Source organism: Bombina bombina, chromosome 7, assembly GCF_027579735.1.
Source record: "Bombina bombina isolate aBomBom1 chromosome 7, aBomBom1.pri, whole genome shotgun sequence".
Taxonomy (NCBI): Eukaryota; Metazoa; Chordata; class Amphibia; order Anura; family Bombinatoridae; genus Bombina; species Bombina bombina.
Window position 1 is genome coordinate 21,697,658 of NC_069505.1, and position 12,500 is coordinate 21,710,157.

The 12,500-nt window shown below is 44.6% G+C and overlaps 1 protein-coding gene across 1 annotated transcript in view; it reads left to right on the top strand.

The window, feature by feature from the left end:
• EHBP1L1 (EH domain binding protein 1 like 1) overlaps positions 1-12,500 on the top strand; it is a 333,907-nt gene that overhangs the window by 263,136 nt on the left and 58,271 nt on the right. Inside the window, exons 12-13 of the mRNA XM_053689234.1 lie at positions 6,336-6,384; positions 10,373-11,221. Coding sequence (XP_053545209.1) covers positions 6,336-6,384; positions 10,373-11,221 — 898 coding nt within the window. The remainder of the gene's footprint in view (positions 1-6,335; positions 6,385-10,372; positions 11,222-12,500) is intronic.

Genomic DNA, 12,500 nt, shown 5'->3' on the forward strand with positions numbered 1-12,500 from the left:
TCACACACAGAGGGTTAGAGAGAGAGAGAAAAAGAGAGAGAGAGACAATCACACACAGAGGGTTAGAGAGAGAGAGAGAGAGAGACACAATCACACACAGAGGGTTAGAGAGAGACACAATCACACACAGAGGGTTAGAGAGAGAGAAAGAGAGAGACACAATCATACACAGAGGGTTAGAGAGAGAGAGAGCGAGAAAGAGACACAATCACACACATAGGGTTAGAGAGAGAGAGAGAGAGAAAGAGAGAGACACAATCACACACAGAGGGTTAGAGAGAGAAAGAGAGAGAGACACAATCACACACAGAGGGTTAGAGAGAGAAAGAGAGAGAGACACAATCACACACAGAGGGTTAGAGAGAGAGAGAGAGACAATCACACACAGAGGGTTAGAGAGAGAAAGAGAGAGACACACAATCACACACAGAGGGTTAGAGAGAGAGACACAATCACACACAGAGGGTTAGAGAGAGAGAAAGAGAGAGAGACAATCATACACAGAGGGTTAGAGAGAGAAAGAGAGAGACACACAATCACACACAGAGGGTTAGAGAGAGAGACACAATCACACACAGAGGGTTAGAGAGAGAGAAAGAGAGAGAGACAATCATACACAGAGGGTTAGAGAGAGAAAGAGAGAGAGAGACACAATCACACACAGAGGGTTAGAGAGAGAGAGACAATCACACACAGAGGGTTAGAGAGAGAGAGAGGCACAATCACACACAGAGGGTTAGAGAGAGAGAGAAAGAGAGAGACACAATCACACACAGAGGGTTAGAGAGAGAAAGAGAGAGACACAATCATACACAGAGGGTTAGAGAGAGAGAGGCACAATCACACACAGAGGGTTAGAGAGAGAGACACAATCACACACAGAGGGTTAGAGAGAGACACAGAGAGAGACACAATCACACACAGAGGGTTCGAGAGACACATAAGGGATGAGAGAGTCAGAGGGGAAGGAAGAGAGACAGAGAGAGAAAGAGACCATGGGGTAGAACAACACATAAGGAGAGAGATGGATAGATAGAGAGAGACACACACACACACAAGGGGGGGGGGGGGGAGAGGGACCACTGCATTTTTAAGTAATAAAACAGCAGAGCTACAGAGACTAAGTGAGACTATAATTTAGTGTGAAGTACAGAGGCAAGCTGCTAAGTTAGTGGGTGTAAAGTTTTAGTAAACAAAATACAAAAACGACCCTGCTGTAAAAGAGTAAACAAACACTAAACCACATTCATTAAATTATCATTTTCACTAACAGAATCCCTTACAGTAAAATCTTACTTTAATAAGATGTGGCTGAAACACTGCTCTCTCTGCCTCTTCCTGCTCTGTAAGGATTCAGGAAGTGACAGTGGCACATTCCACTGCACTTAGAGGGGAAGAACAGAACTCTCTTTTTCACTTTAGCAAAGCTGTCAGCTTCACAGGACAGCAACAAAATATATGAAAGTTGTTTTTTTTCTGTTTTTGTTTTGTTTTATATGATTAACTGTCCCTGTCACTCCGTATAATGCACACAACCTATTTTTCTCAAAGAGGATTAGTGGGATACTCCTTCCCCCAATATTTTGTTTCAGAATGGTGTTATATTATGTAACAATAATGATTATATATAATATAAAGGTGACAAAAAATATATAAATAATTAATTATTAATAATTTTCTAAAGACCACTGCTCCATAACCCTGTCCGTCTGCTCTGAGCAGGCGGACAGGAATCACCACAATACAACCCGATAGAGTACGTTCGGGTTGATTGACACCTCCCTGCTGGCGGCCGATTGGCTGCAAGTCTGCAGTTTTGAGCTGCTGGTGCAATGCTGAATACAGAGCGCGTATTGCTCTTCACATTCAGCGATGTCTTGCAGACCTGATCCGCACTGTCGGATCATTTGATACATAGGCCTCCCTGTCTTTTTCATACATAGGCCTCCCTGTCTTTTCATACATAGGCCTCCCTGTCTTTTTTATACATAGGCCTCCCTGTCTTTTTTATACATAGGCCTCCCTGTCTTTTTCATACATAGGCCTCCCTGTCTTTTTCATACATAGGCCTCCCTGTCTTTTTCATACATAGGCCTCCCTGTCTTTTTATACATAGGCCTCCCTGTCTTTTTTATACATAGGCCTCCCTGTCTTTTTATACATAGGCCTCCCTGTCTTTTTATACATAGGCCTCCCTGTCTTTTTATACATAGGCCTCCCTGTCTTTTTATACATAGGTCTCCCTGTCTTTTTCATACATAGGCCTCCCTGTCTTTTTCATACATAGGCCTCCCTGTCTTTTTATACATAGGTCTCCCTGTCTTTTTATACATAGGCCTCCCTGTCTTTTTATACATAGGTCTCCCTGTCTTTTTCATACATAGGCCTCCCTGTCTATTTCATACATAGGCCTCCTTGTCTATTTCATACATAGGTCTCCCTGTCTTTTTCATACATAGGTCTCCCTGTCTTTTTCATACATAGGCCTCCCTGTCTTTTTCATACATAGGCCTCCCTGTCTTTTTCATACATAGGTCTCCTTGTCTTTTTCATACATAGGCCTCCCTGTCTTTTTCATACATAGGCCTCCTTGTCTTTTTCATACATAGGCCTCCCTGTCTATTTCATACATAGGTCTCCTTGTCTTTTTCATACATAGGTCTCCTTGTCTTTTTCATACATAGGCCTCCCTGTCTATTTCATACATAGGTCTCCCTGTCTTTTTCATACATAGGTCTCCTTGTCTTTTTCATACATAGGTCTCCCTGTCTTTTTCATACATAGGCCTCCTTGTCTTTTTCATACATAGGCCTCCCTGTCTTTTTCATACATAGGCCTCCCTGTCTTTTTCATACATAGGTCTCCCTGTCTTTTTCATACATAGGTCTCCCTGTCTTTTTATACATAGGCCTCCCTGTCTTTTTCATACATAGGTCTCCCTGTCTTTTTCATACATAGGTCTCCCTGTCTTTTTATACATAGGCCTCCCTGTCTTTTTCATACATAGGTCTCCCTGTCTTTTTATACATAGGCCTCCTTGTCTTTTTCATACATAGGTCTCCTTGTCTTTTTATACATAGGTCTCCTTGTCTTTTTCATACATAGGTCTCCCTGTCTTTTTCATACATAGGCCTCCCTGTCTTTTTCATACATAGGCCTCCCTGTCTTTTTCATACATAGGTCTCCCTGTCTTTTTCATACATAGGCCTCCCTGTCTTTTTCATACATAGGTCTCCCTGTCTTTTTCATACATAGGCCTCCCTGTCTTTTTCATACATAGGCCTCCCTGTCTTTTTCATACATAGGCCTCCCTGTCTTTTTCATACATAGGTCTCCCTGTCTTTTTCATACATAGGCCTCCCTGTCTTTTTCATACATAGGTCTCCCTGTCTTTTTCATACATAGGTCTCCCTGTCTTTTTCATACATAGGTCTCCCTGTCTTTTTCATACATAGGCCTCCCTGTCTTTTTATACATAGGCCTCCTTGTCTTTTTCATACATAGGCCTCCCTGTCTTTTTCATACATAGGCCTCCCTGTCTTTTTCATACATAGGCCTCCCTGTCTTTTTCATACATAGGTCTCCCTGTCTTTTTCATACATAGGCCTCCCTGTCTTTTTCATACATAGGTCTCCCTGTCTTTTTCATACATAGGCCTCCCTGTCTTTTTCATACATAGGTCTCCCTGTCTTTTTCATACATAGGTCTCCCTGTCTTTTTCATACATAGGCCTCCCTGTCTTTTTCATACATAGGCCTCCCTGTCTTTTTTATACATAGGCCTCCCTGTCTTTTTCATACATAGGCCTCCCTGTCTTTTTCATACATAGGTCTCCCTGTCTTTTTCATACATAGGTCTCCTTGTCTTTTTCATACATAGGTCTCCCTGTCTTTTTCATACATAGGTCTCCCTGTCTTTTTCATACATAGGTCTCCCTGTCTTTTCATACATAGGTCTCCCTGTCTTTTCATACATAGGTCTCCCTGTCTTTTCATACATAGGTCTCCCTGTCTTTTTCATACATAGGTCTCCCTGTCTTTTCATACATAGGTCTCCCTGTCTTTTCATACATAGGTCTCCCTGTCTTTTCATACATAGGTCTCCCTGTCTTTTTCATACATAGGCCTCCTTGTCTTTTTCATACATAGGCCTCCCTGTCTTTTTCATACATAGGTCTCCCTGTCTTTTTCATACATAGGTCTCCTTGTCTTTTTTATACATAGGTCTCCCTGTCTTTTTTATACATAGGCCTCCCTGTCTTTTTCATACATAGGTCTCCCTGTCTTTTTCATACATAGGTCTCCCTGTCTTTTTCATACATAGGTCTCCCTGTCTTTTTCATACATAGGCCTCCTTGTCTTTTTCATACATAGGTCTCCCTGTCTTTTTCATACATAGGTCTCCCTGTCTTTTTATACATAGGCCTCCTTGTCTTTTTTATACATAGGCCTCCCTGTCTTTTTCATACATAGGTCTCCCTGTCTTTTTCATACATAGGCCTCCCTGTCTTTTTCATACATAGGTCTCCCTGTCTTTTTTATACATAGGCCTCCCTGTCTTTTTCATACATAGGTCTCCCTGTCTTTTTCATACATAGGCCTCCTTGTCTTTTTCATACATAGGTCTCCCTGTCTTTTTCATACATAGGCCTCCTTGTCTTTTTCATACATAGGTCTCCCTGTCTTTTTCATACATAGGTCTCCCTGTCTTTTTCATACATAGGCCTCCCTGTCTTTTTCATACATAGGCCTCCCTGTCTTTTTCATACATAGGTCTCCCTGTCTTTTTCATACATAGGCCTCCCTGTCTTTTTCATACATAGGTCTCCCTGTCTTTTTCATACATAGGTCTCCCTGTCTTTTTATACATAGGCCTCCCTGTCTTTTTATACATAGGCCTCCTTGTCTTTTTCATACATAGGCCTCCCTGTCTTTTTCATACATAGGTCTCCCTGTCTTTTTCATACATAGGTCTCCCTGTCTTTTTCATACATAGGCCTCCCTGTCTTTTTCATACATAGGCCTCCTTGTCTTTTTCATACATAGGCCTCCCTGTCTTTTTTATACATAGGCCTCCTTGTCTTTTTCATACATAGGTCTCCTTGTCTTTTTATACATAGGTCTCCTTGTCTTTTTCATACATAGGTCTCCCTGTCTTTTTCATACATAGGCCTCCTTGTCTTTTTCATACATAGGTCTCCTTGTCTTTTTATACATAGGCCTCCCTGTCTTTTTCATACATAGGCCTCCCTGTCTATTTCATACATAGGCCTCCCTGTCTATTTCATACATAGGCCTCCCTGTCTATTTCATACATAGGCCTCCTTGTCTTTTTCATACATAGGCCTCCCTGTCTTTTTCATACATAGGCCTCCCTGTCTTTTTTATACATAGGCCTCCCTGTCTTTTTCATACATAGGCCTCCCTGTCTTTTTTATACATAGGCCTCCCTGTCTTTTTTATACATAGGTCTCCTTGTCTTTTTTATACATAGGTCTCCCTGTCTTTTTCATACATAGGTCTCCTTGTCTTTTTCATACATAGGTCTCCTTGTCTTTTTATACATAGGTCTCCTTGTCTTTTTCATACATAAGCCTCCCTGTCTTTTTCATACATAGGCCTCCCTGTCTTTTTCATACATAGGTCTCCCTGTCTTTTTCATACATAGGTCTCCCTGTCTTTTTCATACATAGGCCTCCCTGTCTTTTTCATACATAGGTCTCCTTGTCTTTTTTATACATAGGCCTCCTTGTCTTTTTCATACATAGGTCTCCTTGTCTTTTTATACATAGGCCTCCCTGTCTTTTTCATACATAGGCCTCCCTGTCTTTTTCATACATAGGTCTCCCTGACTTTTTCATACATAGGTCTCCCTGTCTTTTTCATGATAAGTGGACAACAGTATCATTTTCTTTCTGATGCGTTGGAAATACATTCTTACATGGCACTGCACCACTTCCTCTTAAGAGGATATTATGAAATAGCTTATAACAGTGGCATTTATTTTGACTCTCCTCTTATATTTGCATATATAAATCCTGATGTAAAATAAATGTAAAAAGTATATTTGAGCATCTTAATTTAGTTCTTGCTTTTATGTGCAAATGTGTTGTTCCGCAGTTAGTTTTTTTATCATGCTGAACAACAAGCAATCAGAGCCGTAACAACCTGTGAGATTTATTTCATATGAGTTGTGCTTCTCCTCTATATAAATGCAATGTATCAGTGCACCGCACTATTTATACTCTTGTGACCAATAGCTGACAGATGCGCTGACTGTAATGTAAAGCGTAACAGCCCAGTAATGATCTGCTCATTATTTTCTCTCTCTTCCAGAAATTATGAAGATTTGGATCCACTGAATATAAAAGAAAATAACAAAAGAGTGAGTGTGCATTTGTTTAACTGCTCTTCCTTTCACATCATGCTGACAGAAAGGTGTAAGGAATGTGTCCCTAACACCACAGGTGACACAGACAGGAGGGGGCTATGAGTGTGTCCCTCACACTGCAGGTGACACAGTGAAAGACTAGAGGGTGCTATCTGTGTGTCACTCACACTGCAGGTGACACAGTGACACAGACAGGAGGGAGCTATTAGTGTGCCCCTCATACTGCAGGTGACACAGTTACACAGACAGGAGGGACCTATTAGTGTGCCCCTCATACTGCAGGTGACACAGTTACACAGACAGGAGGGACCTATTAGTGTGTCCCTCACACTGCAGGTGACACAGTGACACAGACAGGAGGGAGCTATGAGTGTGTCTCTAACACTGCAGGTGACATAGTGACACAGACAGGAGGGGGCTATGAGTGTGTCCCGCACACTGCAGGTGACACAGTGACACAGACAGGAGGGAGCTATTAGTGTGTCCCTAACTCTTCAGGTGAAACAGTAACACACACAGGAGGGAGCTATTAGTGTGTTCCTCACACTGCAGGTGACACAATGACACAGACAGGAGGGAGCTATTAGTGTGCCCCTCATACTGCAGGTGACACAGTTACACAGACAGGAGGGAGCTATTAGTGTGTCCCTCACACTTCAGGTAACACAGTGACACAGACAGGAAAAGCTATGAGTGTGTCCCTCACACTGCAGGTGACACAGTGACACAGACAGGAGGGTGCTATTAGTGTGCCCCTCATACTGCAGGTGACACAGTTACACAGACAGGAGGGAGCTATTAGTGTGTCCCTCACACTTCAGGTAACACAGTGACACAGACAGGAGGGAGCTATGAGTGTGTCCCTCACACTGCAGGTGACACAGTGACACAGACAGGAGGGTGCTATTAGTGTGCCCCTCATACTGCAGGTGACACAGTTACACAGACAGGAGGGAGCTATTAGTGTGTCCCTCACACTTCAGGTAACACAGTGACACAGACAGGAGGGAGCTATTAGTGTGTCTCTCACACTGCAGGTGACACAGTGACACAGACAGGAGGGAGCTATTAGTGTGTCTCTCACACTGCAGGTGACACAGTGACACAGACAGGAGGGGCTATGAGTGTGTCCCTCACACTTCAGGTAACACAGTGACACAGACAGGAGGGAGCTATGAGTGTGTCCCTCACACTGCAGGTGACACAGTTACACAGACAGGAAAGAGCTATGAGTGTGTCCCTCACACTGCAGGTGACACAGTGACACAGACAGGAGGGAGCTATTAGTGTGTCCCTCACACTTCAGGTAACACAGTGACACAGACAGGAGGGAGCTATAAGTGTGTCCCTCACACTGCAGGTGACACAGTGACACAGACAGGAGGGGACTATGAGTGTGTCTCTCACACTGCAGGTGACACAGTGACACAGACAGGAGGGAGCTATGAGTGTGTCTCTCACACTGCAGGTGACACAGTGACACAGACAGGAGGGAGCTATTAGTGTGTCCCTCACACTGCAGGTGACACAGTGACACAGACAGGAGGGAGCTATTAGTGTGTCCCTCACACTGCAGGTGACACAGTGACACAGACAGGAGGGAGCTATGATTGTGTCTCTCACACTGCAGATGACACAGTGACACAGACAAGAGGGTGCTATTAGTGTGTCTGTCCCTCACACTGCAGATGACAGAGTAACACAGACAGCAGGGGGCTATTAGTGTGTCCCTCATACCGCAGGTGACACAGTTACACAGACAGGAGGGAGCTATTAGTGTGTCCCTCACACTGCAGGTGACGCAGTGACACAGACAGGAGTGAGCTATTAGTGTGTCTCTCACACTGCAGGTGACACAGTGACACAGACAGGAGGGAGCTATTAGTGTGTCTCTCACACTGCAGGTGACACAGTGACACAGACAGGAGGGAGCTATTAGTGTGTCTCTCACACTGCAGGTGACACAGTGACACAGACAGGAGGGGCTATGAGTGTGTCCCTCACACTTCAGGTAACACAGTGACACAGACAGGAGGGAGCTATGAGTGTGTCCCTCACACTGCAGGTGACACAGTTACACAGACAGGAAAGAGCTATGAGTGTGTCCCTCACACTGCAGGTGACACAGTGACACAGACAGGAGGGAGCTATTAGTGTGTCCCTCACACTTCAGGTAACACAGTGACACAGACAGGAGGGAGCTATAAGTGTGTCCCTCACACTGCAGGTGACACAGTGACACAGACAGGAGGGGACTATGAGTGTGTCTCTCACACTGCATGTGACACAGTGACACAGACAGGAGGGAGCTATGAGTGTGTCTCTCACACTGCAGGTGACACAGTGACACAGACAGGAGGGAGCTATTAGTGTGTCCCTCACACTGCAGGTGACACAGTGACACAGACAGGAGGGAGCTATTAGTGTGTCCCTCACACTGCAGGTGACACAGTGACACAGACAGGAGGGAGCTATGATTGTGTCTCTCACACTGCAGATGACACAGTGACACAGACAAGAGGGTGCTATTAGTGTGTCTGTCCCTCACACTGCAGATGACAGAGTAACACAGACAGCAGGGGGCTATTAGTGTGTCCCTCATACCGCAGGTGACACAGTTACACAGACAGGAGGGAGCTATTAGTGTGTCCCTCACACTGCAGGTGACGCAGTGACACAGACAGGAGTGAGCTATTAGTGTGTCTGTCCCTCATACTGCAGGTGACACAGTGACACAAGAGGGGGCTCACACTGCAGGTGACACAGGACAGACAGGAGGGAGCTATGTGTGTGCCTCTCACACTGCAGTTGACACAGTGACAGACTAGAGGGGGCTATGAGTGTTTCCCTCACACTGCAGGTGACACAGTGACAGCCAGACGGGAGCTAAGAGTTTGTCCCTCACACTGCAGATGACACAATGACTCAGACAGGAGGGGGATATGAATGTGTCTCTCACACTGCAGGTGACACAGTGATACACTCAAGAGGGGGATATGAGTGTCCCTCACAATGCAGGTGACACACTGACAAACATAGAGGGGGTATAAGTGTGTAACTCACACTGCAGGTGACACAGGCAGGAGGGGCTATGAGTGGGGTGAGGCACTGACAAACAAAGAGGGGGCTATAAGTGTGTAACTCACACTGCAGGTGACACAGGCAGGAGGGGCTATGAGTAGGGCGAGGCACTGACAAACATAGAGGGGGCTATAAGTGTGTAACTCACACTGCAGGTGACACAGGCAGGAGGTGCTATGAGTAGGGCGAGGCACTGACAAACATAGAGGGGGCTATAAGTGTGTAACTCACACTGCAGGTGACACAGGCAGGAGGTGCTATGAGTAGGGCGAGGCACTGACAAACATAGAGGGGGCTATAAGTGTGTAACTCACACTGCAGGTGACACAGGCAGGAGGGGCTATGAGTGCGGTGACATACTGACAAACATAGAGGGGGCTATAAGTGAGTAACTCACACTGCAGGTGACACAGGCAGGAGGGGCTATGAGTGGGGTGGCACACTGACAAACATAGAGGGGGCTATAAGTGTGTAACTCACACTGCAGGTGACACAGGCAGGAGGGGCTATGAGTGCGGTGACATACTAACAAACATAGAGGGGGCTATAAGTGTGTAACTCACACTGCAGGTGACACAGGCAGGAGGGGCTATGAGTGGGGTGAGGCACTAACAAACATAGAGGGGGCTATTAGTGTCTAACTCACACTGCAGGTGACACAGGCAGGAGGGGCTATGAGTGGGGTGACATACTGACAAACATAGAGGGGGCTATAAGTGTGTAACTCACACTGCAGGTGACACAGGCAGGAGGGGCTATGAGTGGGGTGACATACTAACAAACATAGAGGGGGGCTATGCGTTCCACAGACATGAGTGAAACTGAAGATCGCAGGTACTACATTCATTGTGTAAAATGACCATTAAGTCTTCCATCATTCACTTTGCCTTTTGCTCTGCAGGCATTTGATGGGTTTGCTTCTCTCGGGATACCATCACTTTTGTCTGCTTCAGACATGCTTCATCGCCCTATTCCAGACAAACTGATGATCCTCACATACCTTTGCCAGATCCGATCGCACTTCATTAACTCTAAGAAGCAGGAAACCTCTGTACTTGGCCCCCAGGGTAACTTAGCAGAAGTGCTTCCCTCGACTCAGTCCCAAAGCCAAGACCCTAATCACAAGGTATCTCTAAGCTTACCATCCCAAAAGCTTGAGATATCAACTACCACACAGGAGCAAAATGCTACAAGTTCTTTGCCGCAAGAGCAAACTAGTAACCTTGAGAAAAAAAAGACACTAATTTTACCTTGTGAGGATTTACCAAATGAAGATGCCACATCTGTGAAGCAGGATACATCAAGTATCATTTCTCAAGATCAAAATATACTAATCTCTACTGATGACAAACAAAAGGACTCCAATTATAAGGAACAGACAGTAGCAAACTCCACCTCTGAGAAACAAAAGATAGTAAGCTCCACCTCCGAGGAACAGATAGCAGCCACGGTTCCTAAGGAGTCCAAGGAAGTGTCCCAGCATTCAGAAATGAAGGATACTCCACAGAATAGTAATTCTGCTCTTCAGGATTCTGAGACACTAAGCACAATGGTCCCACCTCCACGCACTAAAAGACTCCGTACAAATGGAGGAAGTTTTTCAGGATCTCAGGAGGTGGAAGCCTCTAGTTCTGCTTCTGTTCCAGTTCCTCCTCCTAGAAAGGGTGGATGTCTTGGTCACTTACGTGATGCTGACCTTGTAAAGAAGAGGCGCTCACTTATTCGTACTCAGTCACTTTCTCTGGATGAGGTGAATATTGCTGCGCAGGGTTTTTTTTTATTCTCTTTCCCAAATTTGTTACAAACAAATGCTCTAACACACATATGCACCCACACACAAACATATATATCTGCAGTAGCACACATAACCAAACACATACAAATATATATACACACACATGCATATACACCCGTGCACACATAAACAAACACATACATATATATATATATATATATATACACACATGCATATACTCCCGCGCACACATAAACAAACACATACATATATATACACACACATGGATATACACCCGCGCACACATAAACAAACACATACATATATATACACACACACGCATATACACCCGCGCACACATAAACAAACACATACATATATATACACACACATGGATATACACCCGCGCACACATAAACAAACACATACATATATATGTATAGTGTAGCACTCTCACCTTCAAATTCAATGCCAGGGTGTCAGGAACATAAGTAACAGAATGAAGAGCTGAGTCATATGTTTGTATACAGTATCCCACAAACGTGAGTGCACCCCTCACATTTCTGTAAATATTTTATTATATCTTTTCATGTGACAACACTGAAGAAATGACACTTTGCTACAATGTAAAGTAGTGAGTGTACAGCCTGTATAACAGTGTAAATTTGCTGTCTCCTCAAAATAACTCAACACACAGCCATTAATGTCTAAACCATTGACAACAAAAGTGAGTACACCCCTAAGTGGAAATGTCAAAATTGGGTCCAATTAGCCATTTTCCCTCCCCGGTGTCATGTGACTCGTTAGTGTTACAAGGTCTCAGGTGTGAATGGGGAGCAGCTGTGTTAAATTTGATGTTATCGCTCTCATACTCTCTCATATTGGTCACTGGAAGTTTAACATGGCACCTCATGGCAAAGAACTCTCTGAGGGTCTGAAAATAAGAATTGTTGCTCTACGTAAAGATGGCCTAGACTATAAGAAGATTGCCAAGACCCTAAAACTGAGCTGCAAGCACGGTGGGTAAGACCATACAGCGGTTTCACAGGACAGGTTCCAATCAGAACAGGCCTCGCAAGTGCTCAGCGTCATATCCAGAGGTTGTCTTTAGGAAATAGACGTATGAGTGCTGCCAGAATTGCTGCAGAGGTTGAAGGGGTAGGGGGTCTGCCTGTCAGTGCTCAGACCATACGCCGCACAATGCATCAAATTGGCCAGCATGGCTGTCATCCCAGAAGGAAGCCTCTTCTAAAGATGATGCACAAGAAAGCCCGCAAACAGTTTGCTGAAGACA